Source organism: Engystomops pustulosus, chromosome 9, assembly GCF_040894005.1.
Source record: "Engystomops pustulosus chromosome 9, aEngPut4.maternal, whole genome shotgun sequence".
NCBI classification, from domain to species: Eukaryota; Metazoa; Chordata; class Amphibia; order Anura; family Leptodactylidae; genus Engystomops; species Engystomops pustulosus.
In genome coordinates this window covers 18359411-18380855 of record NC_092419.1, presented here as the reverse complement: position 1 = coordinate 18380855, position 21445 = coordinate 18359411, and the positions used below count along the sequence as shown (strand labels likewise).

General features: G+C 48.0%; 1 protein-coding gene across 1 annotated transcript in view; it reads right to left on the bottom strand.

The window, feature by feature from the left end:
* Positions 1-1118: 1118 nt before the first annotated feature.
* Positions 1119-21445, bottom strand: part of DACH2 (dachshund family transcription factor 2) — a 226968-nt gene continuing 206641 nt past the window's right edge. The window contains exons 8-12 of the mRNA XM_072123223.1: positions 15148-15293; positions 14479-14626; positions 12900-13043; positions 12001-12066; positions 1119-1408 (exon numbers count right to left, since the gene is read on the bottom strand). Of these exons, the coding sequence (XP_071979324.1) occupies positions 1371-1408; positions 12001-12066; positions 12900-13043; positions 14479-14626; positions 15148-15293 (542 nt within the window). The 3' untranslated portion in view covers positions 1119-1370. The remainder of the gene's footprint in view (positions 1409-12000; positions 12067-12899; positions 13044-14478; positions 14627-15147; positions 15294-21445) is intronic.

Here is a 21445-nt window from a genome sequence, read left to right as displayed (position 1 = left end):
ACCTTTGTATGTGCATCAGCAGGATCATATAGGAAACATATAGAGAAGAATTGGTACGAAGAGAGTAAATCACTTAGGGTGAGATAGAAAGTTTCTATCTCCAGTAGCCTTTGTATGTGTCCGTGTCTCTCCTCTTAGTCTCTGAAGCATCAGCAGGATCATATAGGACATTATAGAGTGGAGTTGATGGAAGTAAAGCACTTGGAATGAGAGAGGATGCGGGAGATAATATGAAGTTTCTATCTCACCCCCAGTGCTTTACTCTGATAACTTCTTCTCTCTAGTATCCTATATGTTCTTGCTGATGCTCCGGAGTCATAGATGAGAGACACAGGCACATACAAAGGCTACTGGAAATAATAGGAAGTTTCTATCTCTCCCCAAGTGCTTTACTACGTTATTACAGGCCAGTACTGCTCTATAATGTCCTATATGATGCTCCTGAGTCATAGATGAGAGACGCAGACCCATACAAAGGCTACTGGAGATAATAGGAAGTTTGTATCTCTCCCCAAGTGCTTTACTCCCATCATTTCAAGTGAGTACTGCTCTATAATGTCCTACATGCTGCTCCTGAGTCATAGAGGAGACACATATACAATTTCCTCTTCAGTTACTTTATATTAATTGCCATCAGATTTCAAAAGTCAAACAAAAAAAGTTTTTTAATACTGAATCTTAGCAAGAACATCTTAACAAAGTTATACTTTAACTTAATATAGTACAACAGAGAAACCGGACTGCAACGTGTCTTCGTGTCCGCGCGCGTCTTTCGTCCGCCATGACTGGGGGAGGGGCAGCCGCTGCGTTGCGTTGCTCATCTTCAGTCGTCTCCTTATTTTTTTTATTTTTACAGTGTTGGATTTGTCTTTACAAAAAAAAAATGTACACACAATTCTGTCCCGAAAGTCCAATACGGAATCTCCGCTCCAGCAAACAAAGCGCAACCGAGAAACACAATGATATTGTTCTGTGGGGGGGGGGGGGGGGGAGAGGGGGTCTCCTGCGATGGGGGATCATGTGAATGGAAAGATTCTGAAACCAGACATTGGGGGACCCGAAAAATATGGGGGGAAAAAAAACTGGAATATTTGGAGGTAAAGAAAGAAAAAAACAAATAAATAATGCCACAGGAGGGGGAGGGGGGCACATGGAATATCCCTTGTATTGTCTTTCTTCCATGGACCGGTGATGGGCTGTGGTCTCCGCAAAGTGGAAGCCTTTGGGGGGTTTGTGGTTCCGGTCCGTCACGTCTTCGGAGCAGTTGTTGATGCAGCAGCTGCAGGAACATCTCGCGTCCGCCGGGCGTCTTCTCTTTCATACTGAAGGCAGCGAAAGGTGGATAAGACTCCTCTGGTGGAGCGCCCCCCTCAGTACATGATGGGGGGCTTTATATACGCTCTGTTCTCTGTAACAAATAAGAGAAAATATCACAATATTGTATCCAAATCATCAAGTAAATGTCTGGATACGGGCGGATCTGTAGTAACTATCAGTGGATTCCCTGTGGCGCGGCTGCTCTGGGGGTAACGTCTGCGGGGGGGGGTCCTGTGACGGACGTGCTAATTCCGGGAGGAGGACGACAGAGTCAGGAAATCTGTGGCTTTAAATATTTAACATGAAGGAGCAGCGGCGCCCCCCCCCCCTCCCCAGGTCATACAATATTCAGGGACATTGCGCTGCTCATCACTAAACAATTACTGTACAGTCAGGTAACCACACAAATCTCACGGAGAAAACACTCACTACTTACAAACATACAGCAACCAATACATGTCCTCCACCTACACACATACAGCAACCAATGCATGTCCCACACCTACAGCTACCGATACATGTCCTACACCTACACACATACAGCTACCGATACATGCCCCACACCTACACACATACAGCAACCAATACATGTCCCACACCTACACACATACAGCAACCAATGCATGTCCCACACCTACAGCTACCGATACATGTCCTACACCTACACACATACAGCTACCGATACATGCCCCACACCTACACACATACAGCAACCAATACATGTCCCACACCTACACACATACAGCTACCGATACATGTCCCACACGTACACACATACAGCAACCAATACATGTCCTACACCTACATACATACAGCTACCGATACATGTCCCACACGTACACACATACAGCAACCAATACATGTCCTACACCTACATACATACAGCTACCGATACATGCCCCACACCTACACACACAGCTACCGATACATGTCCTACACCTACACACATACAGCAACCAATACATGCCCCACACCTACACACATACAGCTACCGATACATGTCCTACACCTACACACATACAGCTACCGATACATGCCCCACACCTACAGCTACCGATACATGTCCCACACCTACACACATACAGCTACCGATACATGTCCTACACACATACAGCTACCGATACATGTCCTACACCTACACACATACAGCTACCGATACATGCCCCACACCTACACACATACAGCTACCGATACATGCCCCACACCTACACACATACAGCTACCGATACATGCCCCACACCTACACACATACAGCTACCGATACATGCCCCACACCTACACACATACAGCTACCGATACATGTCCTACACCTACACACATACAGCTACCGATACATGCCCCACACCTACACACATACAGCTACCGATACATGCCCCACACCTACACACATACAGCTACCGATACATGCCCCACACCTACACACATACAGCTACCGATACATGCCCCACACCTACACACATACAGCTACCGATACATGCCCCACACCTACACACATACAGCTACCGATACATGCCCCACACCTACACACATACAGCTACTGATACATGTTCTACACCTACACACACAGCTACCGATACATGTCCTACACCTACACAGATACAGCTACCGATACATGCCCCACACCTACACACATACAGCTACCGATACATGTCCTACACCTACACACATACAGCAACCAATACATGTCCTACACCTACACACATACAGCTACCGATACATGCCCCACACCTACAGCTACCGATACATGCCCCACACCTACACACATACAGCTACCGATACATGCCCCACACCTACAGCTACCAATACATGTCCTACACCTACACACATACAGCTACCGATACATGCCCCACACCTACACACATACAGCTACCGATACATGCCCCACACCTACACACATACAGCTACCGATACATGCCCCACACCTACACACATACAGCTACCGATACATGTCCTACACCTACACACATACAGCTACCGATACATGCCCCACACCTACACACATACAGCTACCGATACATGCCCCACACCTACACACATACAGCTACCGATACATGCCCCACACCTACACACATACAGCTACCGATACATGCCCCACACCTACACACATACAGCTACCGATACATGCCCCACACCTACACACATACAGCTACTGATACATGTTCTACACCTACACACACAGCTACCGATACATGTCCTACACACATACAGCTACCGATACATGCCCCACACCTACACACATACAGCTACCGATACATGTCCTACACCTACACAGATACAGCTACCGATACATGTCCTACACACATACAGTTACCGATACATGTCCTACACACATACAGCTACCGATACATGCCCCACACCTACACACATACAGCTACCGATACATGTCCTACACCTACACACATACAGCAACCGATACATGTCCTACACCTACACACATACAGCTACCGATACATGCCCCACACCTACACACATACAGCTACCGATACATGCCCCACACCTACACACATACAGCTACCGATACATGTCCTACACCTACACACATACAGCTACCGATACATGCCCCACACCTACACACATACAGCTACCGATACATGCCCCACACCTACACACATACAGCTACCGATACATGCCCCACACCTACACACATACAGCTACCGATACATGCCCCACACCTACACACATACAGCTACTGATACATGTTCTACACCTACACACACAGCTACCGATACATGTCCTACACACATACAGCTACCGATACATGCCCCACACCTACACACATACAGCTACCGATACATGTCCTACACCTACACACATACAGCTACCGATACATGCCCTCCACCTACACACATACAGCTACCGATACATGTCCTCCACCTACACACATACAGCTACCGATACATGCCCTCCACCTACACACATACAGCTACCGATACATGTCCTACACCTACACAGATACAGCTACCGATACATGTCCTACACACATACAGCTACCGATACATGTCCTACACACATACAGCTACCGATACATGCCCCACACCTACACACATACAGCTACCGATACATGTCCTACACCTACACACATACAGCAACCAATACATGTCCTACACCTACACACATACAGCTACCGATACATGCCCCACACCTACAGCTACCGATACATGTCCTACACCTACACACATACAGCTACCGATACATGTCCTACACCTACACACATACAGCTACCGATACATGCCCCACACCTACACACATACAGCTACCGATACATGTCCTACACACATACAGCTACCAATACATGTCATACACCTACAGCTACCGATACATGTCCTACACCTACACACACAGCTACCGATACATGTCATACACCTACAGCTACCGATACATGTCCTACACCTACATATATTGCATATATACAACCATGTACCTGCTTATACACCTACATACATACAGCTACTAATACATGTCCTACACCTACAGACATACAGCTACCGATACATGCCCCACACCTACACACATTGCATATATACAACCATACACACATTGCTAATACACATACAAACATACAGCTACATGTATTCAGTTAAACACTTACATACATACTACATACCTAATCCATGTCCTACATATATACAACTACATACCTACAAATACATGGCGTACAATTACATGTATACAAACCTATCTACATACATACAGCTACTGATATACTAATACATGTCCTACACATTCATACATGTGATATGAAGCAACTCAAACCTGTTCCACCTCTACATGACGGTATATAACTACTCGTACACCACTACGTGTCCTACATCTCCTGCAGTATACCCTGTCTCCATCGTGCACTCTTCGTTACTCGCTGTTATCAGCCATGCACATAATGTGGTGATTGACAGTAAATAGCTGCCTAGGATTTCGGTATTTGCTGGCGCACAGGGGGTTAACGTCCCCGGCTGACCCCCAGGTGACAGCCATCCTTGGATCGCTTTCAGCCGGTGCCACATTCTAATTTCAGGACGCATTTGGGCCGTAATATGAGTGATTTATCATTTAGCGCGAGCTGTCAGGAGTCGAGTCGTAGATAAAGCCAAAACATCTGGAAGCACAAACAAAGGAGCGCGGCGGCTGCATGTTAATCCGGAGCTGGCCGGCCGCGCTTCATTAGGGCCAGGAAACCGCTAATTAGCAGCTGAGACAGATCTGACACACTGTACCGACCCTGCATGGACCCTATATCCCACTAGTACCACCCCGACTCCCAGCACCCGGCTGTGGCTCAACATCACACGATGGAATTATCGACATTTCAGCCAAATCATCTTACGGCTAAGAATTGGTTACAATGTATCTACTTCAGAGCCTGGACTCCAGCGCTGATACATTGTACCAAACTGTCAAAAGACAACAGGGCAGCTGTGGATACTTTCTTCACTTGCTGTCAATGAATGGTTTATGTTTGACAGACTAGTTTTAAGCAGCTCAGCCTCTACATAGGGAACAGCGCTGCCTCCCCTGCTCTATTCTCCACCACCGAGGAGAAATTATCTCTGAGGTTTGGGATGTCACACCCCCCAGATATTGATAACTGATCCTTCAAGTAGGTAATGACACAGGAACAGCACTACTACTCCTATCCTGTATATATGGGAACAATACTACTACTCCTATCCTGTATATATGGGAACAATACTACTACTCCTATCCTGTATATATGGGAACAATACTACTACTCCTATCCTGTATATATGGGCACAGCACAGTACTACTACTCCTATCCTGTATATATGGGAACAATACTACTACTCCTATCCTGTATATATGGGAACAATACTACTACTCCTATCCTGTATATATGGGCACAGCACAGTACTACTACTCCTATCCTGTATATATGGGCACAGACAAGTACTACTACTCCTATCCTGTATACATGGGCACAGCACAGTACTACTACTCCTAACCTGTATATATGGACACAGCACAGTACTACTACTCCTATCCTGTATATATGGACACAGCACAGTACTGCTACTCCTAACCTGTATATATGGACACAGCACAGTACTACTACTCCTAACCTGTATATATGGACACAGCACAGTACTACTACTCCTAACCTGTATATATGGACACAGCACAGTACTACTACTCCTATCCTGTATATATGGGCACAGCACAGTACTACTACTCCTATCCTGTATACATGGGCACAGCACAGTACTACTACTCCTAACCTGTATATATGGACACAGCACAGTACTACTATTCCTATCCTGTATATATGGACACAGCACAGTACTGCTACTCCTAACCTGTATATATGGACACAGCACAGTACTACTACTCCTAACCTGTATATATGGACACAGCACAGTACTACTACTCCTAACCTGTATATATGGACACAGCACAGTACTACTACTCATATCCTGTGTATATAGGCACCACAGAACTACTATTCCTATCCTGTATATCAGGGCACATGTCAGTACTACTACTCCTGTTCTGTATATATGGGCACAGTACTACTACTCCTATCCTGTGTATATGGGCACAGCACTACTACTCCTACTACAAGTTTAGCCTGAAGCAGTAGTTGTTGCTGTGACTCGCTGTTATTGGGGGGGCCTCTGTGTAAGGGGGGGAGGGGGGGTTGTTGATAAATACTTGATGTGAAAACTACAAGATGAAAATCCTAAATAATAAAAGCAACAATAACGATCATTAATTTATCAGACGAGACACAAAGCGCTGACATTTCTCTATAATTTATGAAGAAAAGATGGAAAAAGTGGAAACAATTCATAATTTACGGCTTCCAGCTACAATCTTTTACCTGATGGGTGCGCTCTGCCCTAAAATCTGCTGCGCATCAAGAATCGGGACACGTGGGGGTCAGAGGTCACTGTATATGGGGCAGACGGCTGATATCAAACTGTGTCCTGAGATACTCTGTGCTGCTGACCCCATGTAATGTCTGGTCTGTCCCCTCTCATACACACTCCCTCCTGAAATCCTCTGTGCTGCTGACCCCATGTAATGCCTGGTGTGTCCCCTCTCATACACACTCCCTCCTGAAATCCTCTGTGCTGCTGACCCCATGTAATGTCTGGTGTGTCCCCTCTCATACACACTCCCTCCTGAAATCCTCTGTGCTGCTGACCCCATGTAATGTCTGGTCTGTCCCCTCTCATACACACTCCCTCCTGAAATCCTCTGTGCTGCTGACCCCATGTAATGTCTGGTCTGTCCCCTCTCATACACACTCCCTCCTGAAATCCTCTGTGCTGCTGACCCCATGTAATGTCTGGTCTGTCCCCTCTCATACACACTCCCTCCTGAAATACTCTGTGCTGCTGACCCCATGTAATGTCTGGTGTGTCCCCTCTCATACACACTCCCTCCTGAAATCCTCTGTGCTGCTGACCCCATGTAATGCCTGGTCTGTCCCCTCTCATACACACTCCCTCCTGAAATCCTCTGTGCTGCTGACCCCATGTAATGCCTGGTCTGTCCCCTCTCATACACACTCCCTCCTGAAATCCTCTGTGCTGCTGACCCCATGTAATGTCTGGTCTGTCCCCTCTCATACACACTCCCTCCTGAAATCCTCTGTGCTGCTGACCCCATGTAATGCCTGGTCTGTCCCCTCTCATACACACTCCCTCCTGAAATCCTCTGTGCTGCTGACCCCATGTAATGCCTGGTCTGTCCCCTCTCATACACACTCCCTCCTGAAATCCTCTGTGCTGCGGACCCCATGTAATGCCTGGTCTGTCCCCTCTCATACACACTCCCTCCTGAAATCCTCTGTGCTGCTGACCCCATGTAATGTCTGGTGTGTCCCCTCTCATACACACTCCCTCCTGAAATCCTCTGTGCTGCTGTTGACCTTGCTCCTGTATCTCTCCTCCTTCCGTTACAATGTATCAGTGTGATGGCACTGGTGGGGCACACTGTGCAGCTTTATGGCGTTCTGGCGCTGTGCGTAGGGGAGATTTTTTCGCGCCCCTCCGCAGTAACCGCTTTAGTTTTATTAGGTTTTTCGTTCTAATCAAATATTCATTGCGCACATTTCTTCCCATTAAAGGTAAAGGTGAGAAAAACGGGAGATTTAAGGGGGCGCTTAGTCGGCTTCTCTGGGGGGGAATCTCCACTATATAAATGATATTGTGTAGCAGTAAAACCTGCTGACGGCCCCCCGCCTGCCGCTCACTTTACTGCTGCCGCTGCGAGGCCTGGACGCCTTAATAAGCCGAGTGTTTGGAAAGGATTTTACAGAGTGAAGATCTCACAAATTCTCCGAGAGCTGAAAATCCTTCAATAATAGGAATCCTCCCCCAGGACGCGCATCTCACGGCAGAAGAAACCCCGAATCCCTCTCACTGCTGCGCTGTCGTTACATTGTGTCAACACAGAGAAATAGGGGACTGATTTATGAAGCCTCCGGGCGGTCAGAGGAGATGACGCCTAATCCATGTGTAACCTACAGGTCTGGGACTTTCTAATAGATATTGGTTTTATTCTTCTAGATCTCTGCTTGCTGTCAGTGAATGAGAACAAGACCTATACAGACGTCTAGACAGACACACAAACAGAGTTCCCTAACCTGCGCTGATACACTGTGACGAACTAGCTCCACGATAGCACAGGCCGCTAACATAACACACTCTAGGTTGATACACACCTGAGGGTTTGTTACATTGTAACACTACAAGTTCAGGTCAGAATTTGGCTTTTGAAGCAGGAAAGAAATTTATTGAATCAAAGGAAGCAGAGATGTTAAAATTGTTAATTCTAACACAGAGGAAAGGAAATTTTTTTTAAGTTTTTTAAATCTCTGACTCTCCTGAGAGGAGGCCCCTCCCACATTGATAGTGGAGCTCCCCTTTAATTCCGGACCTCTGGCCGATCCAGAGACATCAGATGAATAGAATTACAGTAACTAATCAACAATTCACTAGGCCCAATTACACTGCACAGAACTGTTACCAGCACAAGAGCTGCAATCCCCCTGTTATCCTGCGGGGGCGCTCTATGTACAACATAACCTGGACACTAGGTGGCACTATAGCAATCAGGACCGTATAGGTCACATGCTTTATCCAATGTATCTGGGCACTGTATCACACTATTTATTTGGATACCATGTGGCACTTCACGTCTCTGGGTGCTAAATTACAGGCTGTCACGTCATCGCTTCCTAACCAGGTGCTGTGGCAGCAGTCCCATGTAAAGGGACCATATGTGCAGTGTCCTCTGATAACTACACGGTAACAATATCTTGATCCTGTAGAGATCCTCATGGGCGGGGCATCAATGCAGCCAACAAATCTCTCGCACCTGTATTATAGGATCTGTAAGGGAAGCATCCTGTTGGGTCAGAACCAAGGAGCTTCAGCAGCAGTTATGGCATTTGAGGAGGATTTCTAAGGTCTCTATGTTGAAATGCCTGGATCTGCCCTGATTATATCATAGCAGTCCCATCTCAAGAAGTTCAGTATCCTCCAATAGCTGCATGATCTTGGATGAGCAGAGAACCTCCTGGGCGGGGCTAAAAGAACTAATTGGCTATGAGGATCTGCACAGCTCCTTGTACAACTTGGGCTGTCCGGAGGGTCAAGGCAGGAGGATGACCTAGTAACAAGAACCTCCCCAGCCCCTGAAGAACCTCCCCTGCCCCTGAAGAACCTCCCCTGCCCCTGGAAAACCTCCCCTGCCCCTGGAAAACCTCCCCTGCCCCTGAAGAACCTCCCTGCCCTTGAAGCCTGACACAGAAGGTGCTACTATGTTTTTAAACTTTTACATCTGACACAGATTGCGCTAATAAAACAAAACGAAAACTTAACTAAAGGTAAAACCACGGAGAAAATAAAAAAGAAGCGCGGAGGAAATTCTCACCGCGATAATAAAAGGAAGTTATTTTGTGTTCAGCAGTTCATGTTTTCTGCTCTTCATACTAATTAATTAAAGGAGCGGCTCCACTAATGTGCAAACAGGGAACGGGGGAATGTGAGCGGCTTTTAGGTCTCGGCGAGGAGTGGAGTCAATCCGGGCGCGAGCAATCAAACGTAATGAATTCGCTTGTCAGTGCTACGCTAGCAGAAACGCCAAAGTTTGACTGGGGAGTAAAAGGTTTATAATTAGATTTCCAATAGGATAATAACTAAATGGCAGCGAGCAGTAAAGAGGAAATATTACGCTGCGGCTAATGGCTGCCGCTCCGCACACTTGGTGGAACATCCCATCATCTAATTTGCTTTTACCAGCAAAAAAAAAAAAAAGAAAAAAAAAAATTCTGCTCCGGCTCCTCCTGTGATTGTGCTTCATTGTCATGGACTCAAGTAGTGATTCGGGTGGTGGAAACAAGTGTTTACATTATGCAAAGTGCGGACGATGCGCTAAAAGTACCAAGGGGTCAGGAGCGGAGGGCGCTGCCAGCTGTGAGCCCATGTAATACACCGTATATGGAGGGTCAGGAGCGGAGGGCGCTGCCAGCTGTGAGCCCGTGTCATACACCGTATATGGAGGGTCAGGAGCAGAGGGCGCTGCCAGCTGTGAGCCCATGTAATACACCGTATATGGAGGGTCAGGAGCAGAGGGCGCTGCCAGCTGTGAGCCCGTGTCATACACCGTATATGGAGGGACAGGAGCGGAGGGCACTGCCAGCCCGTGTCATACACTCTATATGGAGGGTCAGGAGCGGAGAGCACTGCCAGCCCGTGTCATACACTATATATGGAGGGTCAGGAGCGGAGGGCACTGCCAGCTGTGAGCCCGTCATACACCCTATATGGAGGGTCAGGAGCGGAGAGCACTGCCAGCCCGTGTCATACACTCTCTATGGAGGGTCAGGAGCGGAGGGCACTGCCAGTACGCGTCATACACCCTGTATGGAGGGTCAGGAGCGGAGGCCGCTGCCAGCCCGTGTCATACACCCTATATGGAGGGTCAGGAGCGGAGAGCACTGCCAGCCCGTGTCATACACTCTATATGGAGGGTCAGGAGCGGAGGGCACTGCCAGTACGCGTCATACACCCTGTATGGAGGGTCAGGAGCGGAGGCCGCTGCCAGCCCGTGTCATACACCCTATATGGAGGGTCAGGAGCGGAGAGCACTGCCAGCCCGTGTCATACACTCTATATGGAGGGTCAGGAGCGGAGGGCACTGCCAGCTGTGAGCCCGTCATACACCCTATATGGAGGGTCAGGAATGGAGGGCACTGCCACCCCATGTCACACACCCTATATGGAGGATCCGGAGCGGTGGGCGCTATAAAAGTGGTGCAGCGTCTGATTGTCAGATCCAAAAGATTTCTTTTATATACTGAGGATCCCCTCTGCCTCAATCCTGCACAGATCTCACTGCGCACTTGTGACTGCGTGTTCTTCCCTATAAATACGCGCAGTTCTGCGTTGTAATTACCAGCGACACCTTCACTTTCGCACATTAGACTTGCGATTCCTCATCTGACAAGTCGCCTTTGTCTGCAAAAGGTCAAGTTAAAAACCAAACAAAAAAACCCACCACAATGTGACAGAGCGGCAGTGAGTGACCCGGAGCCTCCACCAACGGCCGAGCAGTAAATTATTGGGCTTTGCGCTGAGCTGCGGATACACAGCAATAAAAGCGGCTGTGACAGGTCCAATTCTGGGGCTTTTCGGTAAAGCCCCTCTAATCCCTCACCTTGCATGGGCGGGCTGTCGTGCTGGGAGCCGTTGTGCTCTGATTCCATGTCGGGGATACAAGCGTCTGGAAGACAAACACAACAAAGTCACAACCACGAATAGCTGGGGGCTAACACCTGATCCAGTGCTCCTCACAGCTGAGGTTCTGTCACAGTGGTGTCCAGTCTACGCTATCTGAAGACTATATTAACTGAAGCTTTGTTACAGTTATAAACAGTCTAAACAAATTGACTAAAAATTGATACATCGTATCAGCCGTCTATGATATAACACTGTAGCAAATCCTCAGCTGTGTTTAGTGACTTGTATTATTAGTGAATATAGTATATATATATATATATATCCCCTGTTAACGTTCAGCGCCCAGAGGCCGCCCCCAGTCATGGCCCTCCCTTCCGTATAATATAATATGCCCCCCAGTTACCATTCAGCACCCGGAGGCTGACCCCTGCCGTGCCCCCCCCCTCTTCCGTATAATATACTATACCCCCCCAGGCTGTCCCCGGTCGTGGCCCTCCCCCCATATAATATAATATAAGCGCCTGGAGGCCATCCCCCCTCCATATAATATAATATAAGCGCCTGGAGGCCATCCCCCCTCCATATAATATAATATGCCCCCAAGTTACCATTCAGCGCCCGGAGGCCGTCCCCCCCTCCGTATAATATGCCCCCCAGTTACCATTCAGCACCCGGAGGCTGTCCCCTGCCGTGCCCCCCCCCCTCTTCCGTATAATATACTATACCCCCCCAGGCTGTCCCCTGTCGTGGCCCTCCCCCCATATAATATAATATAAGCGCCTGGAGGCCGTCCCCCCCTCCGTATAATATGCCCCCAAGTTACCGTTCAGCGCCCGGAGGCCGTCCCCCCCTCCGTATAATATGCCCCCAAGTTACCATTCAGCGCCCGGAGGCCGTCCCCCGTCGTGGCTTGCTTGAGTGCCTGCTCCACTTGTTCTCGCCGTTTTGACTCGAATTCCAGCGCTTCTTGTAATTTTCTTTTTGCCTTTTTCTCTTTTTTCAAGCGCTTCTGAATTGTCGCTGTAAGACACAAGCATGGCGGGTGTCACGGTCATCAGGGGCTCCCCCGGGGATCCGCTCCACAGCCGCCGAGCGCCCCGGCTCCGCTATAATCGCTTTCTCCGGGTAATAGCGGCAGGAGATCCATTTACAATTTCCCGCTCCGCTACAAGACGCGCGAAATGACTCCGACTAAATAGAGACATCGGCGCGGCCGCTCTCACATCACAAATTGTGTTTATCCAAAACTCATCCTGCGCTGATACATTGTAACGATATCTGGAGATCACTTATCTCTGATTCACTGGTGAGGCGTGAGGCGCAGGGGACTAGAGACCTCCACTGTGTGCCCCTTGTACTTCTCCGATTTAATCTCTATCCAGTTATTGGCATCTGCTTTGGCTGTGACTGGAGTATAAGATGTAACACCTAGAGCTGCGCACTGTGCAGATTACCTGATACATTGTAACGATATCAGGAGATCACATCCTAGCGAGGCGCGAGGCACAGATGCCTCCGCTGTGTAACTAAAAGCACAGGTGCAGCTTTGGCTGTGACTGCAGCACACGTTAACCATGTCCTGACCAGCGGAGGGCACAGAGATGTAGCGGATTATCCGGATATAAATGTTTCTGGCGATGAGTAAGTGCGAATAATTAGGACTAATGCTCGGCTGATGAGATCTGCGCTGTGCCGCCATATATCACAGACGCGAGCAGCAATGCAATTATTTAATTCCTCAGAAATAAAAATATGGAGAGAAGAGACGAGTCTGTAAATCCGGGAGTGTATGAATCACAGCGAGGAGATGCTGAGCCGTACACCAGAGCTCGACGTACCGCCATACTGTGCACCCAGGGTCTCATACATGTACCGTACATGGGGGGCTCTTGTATGGCTGTTATCCCACACTCACATGACACTACCATACACACATATAATACTACCATACTGTCCACACACTACTGCCTCATAGTGCTTCACAGCACTCATGTAATACTACTACACATCATTCATATAATACTGCCAAAGTGTCCACAAAGAATACTGCTATACAGTGCTCATGTGATACTGCCATAATTTCCACAAATGAGTGCTGTCTGATTGTATCACATGAGCTCTGTATAGCGGTATTATGTGTGGACAGTATGGCACCATTATATAATACTGCTATACAGCACTCATACCATACAGTGGAGTATGAACATTATACTACCATCTAGTGCTCACATAATACTTCCATGCATTTTCATACAGATCCTTGGGTGTTAGGCTTGTGGTGGTATTTGGCTACTTGGTCCCCCCCCCCTCCCCGTGGGTGCTGTATGCGGTGGACACCTTAGTGTAGGGACAGGCTGCAGTGTATGTGATCACCTATAGACGGCCGTCCCTCTTCTAATAATAGACACCGGCGTCACCCCAGCAGAGGCACCGGGGTCCCCCATGCACCCCTCACCTCGGCTCTGTAGCTCGGCCGTCAGCTGCCGCTCCAGGGTCTCCCTCATCTCTCGCTCCCGGCACAGCTCCATCTTTAACTCTTTCTTTTCCTGCTGGATCTGCTTCTCCTGCACCCGGGCGTTGTCCACGGCCACTTTAAGAAGGCCCTGAAAAATGGGGGACAAAGGGGGAAAACTGAACCCCAAATATAAGATAAAATTCACAGTGCGGTGTGATCCTTCTATACACATCACTTGCTGCCATACAGTGCTCATATTATACCTCTATATTCATCACTTGCTGCCATATAGTGCTCATATTATACCTCTTACCGATATACTTATTATAGCGGTATTGTATGAGCACTATATGGCAGTAAATGATGTATATAGTGGTAAATTATGAGCACTATATGGCAGTAAGTGATGTACATAGTGGTATAATATGAGCACTATATGGCAGTAAGTGATGTATACAGTGGTATAATATGAGCACTATATGGCAGTAAGTGATGTATACAGTGATATAATATGAGCACTATATGGCAGTAAGTGGCATATTATACCTCTATACACAGTGCTCATATTATACCACTATATACATCACTTACAGCCATATAGTGCTCATACAATACCGCTATAATAAGTATATCAGTAAGTGGTATAACGCGCAGGACAGCCGCTGATACCTGAATATTGGTGAGAAGAGTTTCTACGGATGACAGGCCGTCCGCAAAGAGGAACGGAGCGTGGAATCCGTGGGGAAGCGTCTGTCCCGCCAGCTGTACTTTATCCAGGGTGGGCTTCAGGATGGGGATGGCGATCTGGATCTCATCTGCAACAAAAAATAAAAGGAAAGAAAACTGTGAATATGAACATCTAAGTCCTTACAGATCTAATACTTCTCACAGCTGGGGGTTTGTTACAGACAATCGTCTCTTATCCTGATAGATTGTGAACGGACACATTGTAACAGAGAATGGACTGGGATATAAATTCATCCTAATCCAGACCTGTACTTGTACAAGTAGAGATATAAACCAAGAGATGCTAAATATATAAGGAAGTTGCAGAATTTTATATTACACTGTTACATATGAAGTTAAATTCCAGGACTGTAGGCGTGTCCTCACACTGCTGTGCTCTGTGCAGCCAGTGTTCTGTATTGTCCCTGGGGGGGATGTGTAATCAAACCTTTGCATATGCTGTTAGTAGCTGCAGGAATGTGATATTTAGATTTATAGTCAAGGATTGTAGCTTCTCCAAGTGCACTGGGGTGTGTCCTCACACTGCTGTGCTCTGTACAGCCAGTGTTATGTATTGTCCCTGGAGAGATGTGTAATCAGACCTGTGTATGTTGTTAGTGGTGGCAGAACTGTGATACATGGATTTATATTCCAGGATTGTAGCTTCTCCAAGTGCACTGAGATGTGTCCTCACACTGCTGTGCTCTGTGCAGCCAGTGTTATGTATTGTCCCTGGAGAAATGTGTAATCAGACCTGTGTATGTTGTTAGTGGTGGCAGAACTGTGATACATGGATTTATATTCCAGGATTGTAGCTTCTCCAAGTGCACTGAGATGTGTCCTCACACTGCTGTGCTCTGTGCTGCTCAACACTTCCTATCAGCTTTGAGTAACAACATACAACACTTTGCTGCTGTATAAAGGCCATTAAACTTTACATTTCTCCAATAATCAGGAAGTTCTTTACATTTGGAGAATCGTAGGACCCCACCACATGTCCCCTGCACCAAGAGATTGCGGGGTCTCTCTGTACACAGACTCCTCCCCATGCTGGGCCCTAGCTTGGGGCCCCACACAGCAGGGGGACACATCTGATTCTCCTCCACAGGATGCAGATACATACAGATGTCTTCCTGTCCCTTTGGAGCGTTGCATTAGGGGTCCCCCAGAAATGCCCAGTCCCCCGCTCAGGACGTCCTATAGTCTATATGGAATGATTCATCTTCCGAGGAGCCGGACAGTTACATCTCTTATGGGGGACACATCCGGCACATGGAGATCTGGCACTATGGGGGGTGAGCGCAGCTGCAGGGGTTTATTGGGAACTCTTCCCCCAAATCTACGGAGCCCCTGCCCCTTCTGTATAGTGGAGGCCTCGTGTACATTCCCTCCGGGGTCTCCCACGTCCATAGCACAGGGGGAGGTCACATCCCTCATACAGTCACCAGACAGCGAGGTCTCCATTCCGTCCTCCTCGTCCGTGGCGACGCTTTGTGTTCGCCTTGTATTTATTTCGCCTCCGTATGATGGCGGTATTTATCACTGCGCCGCGTGCACTAAACTGATCGTCTCCAGAATTATCTCCCAAGATTAAGACCTCACAGAGCGGCCGGCGGCGGCCTCCGTCTCTCGCCTCCGCTCGTGTATCAGGGACACAACGTTACAATGTATCTTTATGGCGCCATATATATTATCCGCTGACGAACGGCCTTAATATGGGCGAATGACGGCGGCACTTACTCTGCTCCGCGGCTGACGCCCGAGAAGAGATTTGGGAACAAGATTACGACATGGAGGGAGGGGGGTTATTTACCTGGACACTGGGGGTTAAAGATTACAATGTATCAGGAGCACAAAGAAGTTCTGAAGCAGCTGCACTGATTTCAATGTCATGAAAATGAGTGTCATGGGTGGGGGGTCATCCCCGTCCCCCCCCCCTGCCCTGTGACCCTCAATACACCTACTACCTACTGGATGCAACTGTAACAAACCCTCAGCTGTGAGATGTGTACAACAGATAAACTACACATAGCACACTGGAGATTTCTGTTCAGTGACAGCAAGCAGAAATTGTGCGAGTGTCTCCCACGGCTCCTCTATTAGGATGATACATGAAACATGATAAGGGTTTGAGAAAAATAGGCTAAAACAGGCAGGGGATGACCTACAACCACTGCAGCGGCCTCAAAGATATCTATGAGACCAGTGATTTGCATCAGTTATTGTATTGCAGTTCTGTAGACAGCGACCAGTAAGTGGCGCCAGAGAAGTGATATTATACGCTGTGCGCTTATCTCCCCCTATCATGGACATCCCCTTTAATGTGGCACTTTCTGCTTGCTGTCAGTGAATTGTTCCCATGTGAGCGCTGGATAATGGATCTGTCCTACATGAAATGATTTTCGGATCCCTCTGGACGGTGGATATACATTGTTGCCGCTTCCAGTCCATTCCGCCCGTGTAAACGACTATTGATGGGGCGGACGAGCGTCACGCAGCGGCGCCCCCTCCGTTTCCATGGACTAAAAATTGAAGTTTCAAAATAACATCACTCTCCGTTAAAAAAAGAGAAGGAGACGCGGCGAAATTAGGTGCTGGCGGCCGCGGCGCGGATCAGAGGCAGAAAGTCTCATATTTCACGGCTGCGAGTCAGGAGCAGGAAAATAAATAGAAAAATAAGAGGCGCGGCGGCCATGATTCATATTGATAATCGGGCCCAGGAGAGACGGCCGCAGACAGCGCACAGATCCCTGCATCCACAGGAAGACGGATGGGGCGCAGAGGGCGGGGATCGGGATGGCGGTGCACCAGAGGTCACATCGATTTCTACACAGATGAGATAACCCTGGACTCCATCGCGCCATTGTTCATATCCCACCTGTCCCCCAGGCCATAAATATCCCGCTCCCAGGCCGAGAAAAAGGGGCAGTAAAAAAGAAGGATTCTACTGATGACTCCGTGTGATTACGATTCTCCGCTAACCCAACGTGTCTGGTAGAGCAAGGTCACCGCGCTCCGGAACATGGGGCAGCGCAACGGGAGGACCGGAACATACATCACCTGCGCTACAGATAGAGAGGAGAGATGGGTCTCCACCGGGTGGGATTTTATTAAGGGAAACAGTCAGCAGGTGGGACCATAGGGACCGTAGGTATTGTAGTCACACTGCTGTGCTCCATACTCTCTGCAGTCGGGGTGTGTGTTGTTAGTAGCAGCAGGACTGTGATATATGGATTTTTATTCCAGGATTGTAGCGTCTTCAATTGCACTAAGGGCATGTCCTCACACTGCTGTGCTCTGTGCTCTCTGCAGCCAGTGTTGGGTATTGTCCCTGAAGAGATTTTTATTTACACATTTGTTTATGTTGTTAGTAGCAGCAGGACTGTGATGTATGGATTTATATTCAAGCATTGTAGCTTCTCCAATTGCACCGAGTGTGCTCACACTGCTGTGCTCTCTTCAGCCAGTGTTCGGTATTGTCCCCGATGAGATGTGTAAGACCTTTGTTTATGTTGTTAGTAACAGCGGAACTGTGATATATGGATTTATATTCAAGGATTATAGCTTCTGAGGGTGTGTCCTCACACTACTGTGCTCTGAGCTCTCTGTACTACTCTACGACCCTCCTCTGCCCTGAACTGTAGCAGGCTTCTGATTGTATATCACAGCAGTCAATCAGCAGTAGGGATGCACAGAGCACAGCAGTGAGAGGACACCCCCCAATGCATTTGGAAAAACTAAAATCCTGGAATATAACTCCATATATCGCAGTCCTGCATCCTCCTCTGTGTGGTACAGTCCTGTGATTGTTGGAATTAAATAGTTTGGACTGGACTGGAGCGCTGGTTCCCACCAGGGTGGGGAGTTCATGGATTTGGGGAATGGGGTGGAATAGGTAGATGTGGGGTCTAGGGGGTGTACAAGGTCCAGGCAGCCCCGAGCAGCCCTGGTTATAGGGTCAGTGTGATGCATTGTGGGTGTTGGGGGCGGTTCATCATCCCGGTGTCGGCGATCAGAGATGGCGGCGGTCGCTGACTTTCTTGTTTGTGTCACTTGGAGAGGACTTAGAATCCTAAAATCTGAAATCCCATTACGTGTGACTGATGAGGCCCTGCAGCGCGGCACAGCAGGGTTAGAGAGTGCAGAGCTTCGCTTTATGACAAATCCAATACGGCGGGGCGAGCAGCGATGGAACATCAAAGCCCTATCAATAACACAGCCGCAGCGTTACAATGTATCAACGCAGGACAAGCTGCAACCGTGGGGACTTAGAGGGGCGCTCCGCCCGTACAAAACTGTAGAAGAACTAATACAAAGGATTAGTAGCAGGTGCAAGGCCTGGGGTCAGAGGGTAAAGCAGGAAAGCCTCGCTGCAAGAGGTCACAGCGGATAGGACCTAAACTAACCTGCAGGATGCAGCTCTGGATGTGACTAGAGCACCTGAAATGCCTAAAAAAAAAAAAAAAAAAAAAGTCACAAGTCTATATAGATAAGACCCAGAACCAAGAAGGGGTTAACTCCAGCAGAAGATGTTGCGTCTCTCTGTTATCAGCCACTTGCCGTAATTACTGCATCTATTTTACAGCCTAATTATTTATCCTGTAACTATTATATAAAATATTAGATGCGTTTTTATCGCCTTCCACAAATAACGAGATTTTTCTGACACTATTTTAATGCACGCAGTGGCGTCGGTCCAAAAATCACCATCGCAGGACGCCGCGCGACGAGGGGATTTATTATGTGTATAACCATCAATCTGTCACCTTGTTATACAGGGATGAAGAAGTATGTGCCCCCCCTCCAGGAGGCTCTTGGGGGACGTCGATGCTGCAGGTGAAGCCCCTGATCCCACGGACGTCTCCGTCTCGTACATCAAAGATGCAAGAAGAGGATTTGTCGAGTTGATACAAAGTATCCAGTTGGTTCCAGCTTTAATTTCCACAACCTTCCGCGCACCTTGTCTACAAGCGGCAGGGGGGGTGGAGGCGCCCTCCGCACCAGTTTGATACAAATATTTATGAACCCATATGGGGCGACAGATGTCTCTGCATACACATTGTAGCAAGGATTTCATTTGCAGCCATAATCCTGGTGCTGTGTCAGCAGCTTCTCCCCGACTCACGGCGAGCAAACGGCGCAAACCAACATTAACGCTTCATTAATATTTATATAAACACAAGCCATTAACGGGGGAAGAAAAAACTAGGCGCAGATCCGGAATGTGCGACTGTCAGATCATCACCATCAAAGGGATCAAAAGGCAAAAACAACAAGAGTCCAATTGGAGATGATGGATCGAGTCGCATCAACGTGAGAAAGACGGGGAAAATGGTGCAGGAGTCTATCGGGGCTTAAAGGGAAGGGCACAGCACATGTTTACAGGACTTGGTATGGGCCACCTCACTCCAATAGTGACCATTAAAGGGATCTGTCAGTAGGTGTGATCCCACAGACTACAGGTAGCGTTGGGTATTGTCTTTACACTGCTGTGCTCTGTGCAGCCGGTCTTAGGTATTGTCCTCACACTGCTGTGCTCTGTGCAGCCGGTAATCAGACCTTTGTGTTTGTTAGTAGCAGCAGGACTGTGATGTATGCATTTATATTCCAGGATTGTAGTGCCCTGGGGATATCCTCACACTGCTGTACTCTGTGCAGATAGCAGACAGTGCTGGGTATGTTGTTAGTAGCAGCAGGACTGTGATATGTGGATTTATATTCCGGGATTGTATCTTCTCCAAGTGCACTGCTGTTCTCCTGGCATTGGGCTTCTCCACAGCTTCTTCCACCTGTTTATGGTTAAAACTATCCATGGAACTTTTTGACTTCTGGGCTTTTACTGTACTTGATTTAGAGGATTATCAAGAAGAGATTCAATTGTAACAAACCTTCAGCTGTGGTTCAGGAAGGTTTTCTGGATTAGAGCAGAAATGTCCATTGTTCACTGGCAGCAAGCAGAGATCTGGTGATGTAACACTTATCACGGGGAAGCTGCAGGACACTTTACATAAAACCCTCCGACAATTTCTAGGATAATTTGTCCTCGCAGAGAAAACATTGTAAGCAGTTTGTATAATATTATCCGCCCCCTTAACCTGCGCCGCTCCACGTCCTCCGCTCTCCGGCCCCGGAGTAATTATTCCTCCTTTATTACGGTCCGGTTATAAAGGGGGCGCCCCGTCCCCTGCCATCTATTAAAGGCAAGTAGTGCGGAAAGTGATGGCGGTGTAATCTGCTGGAT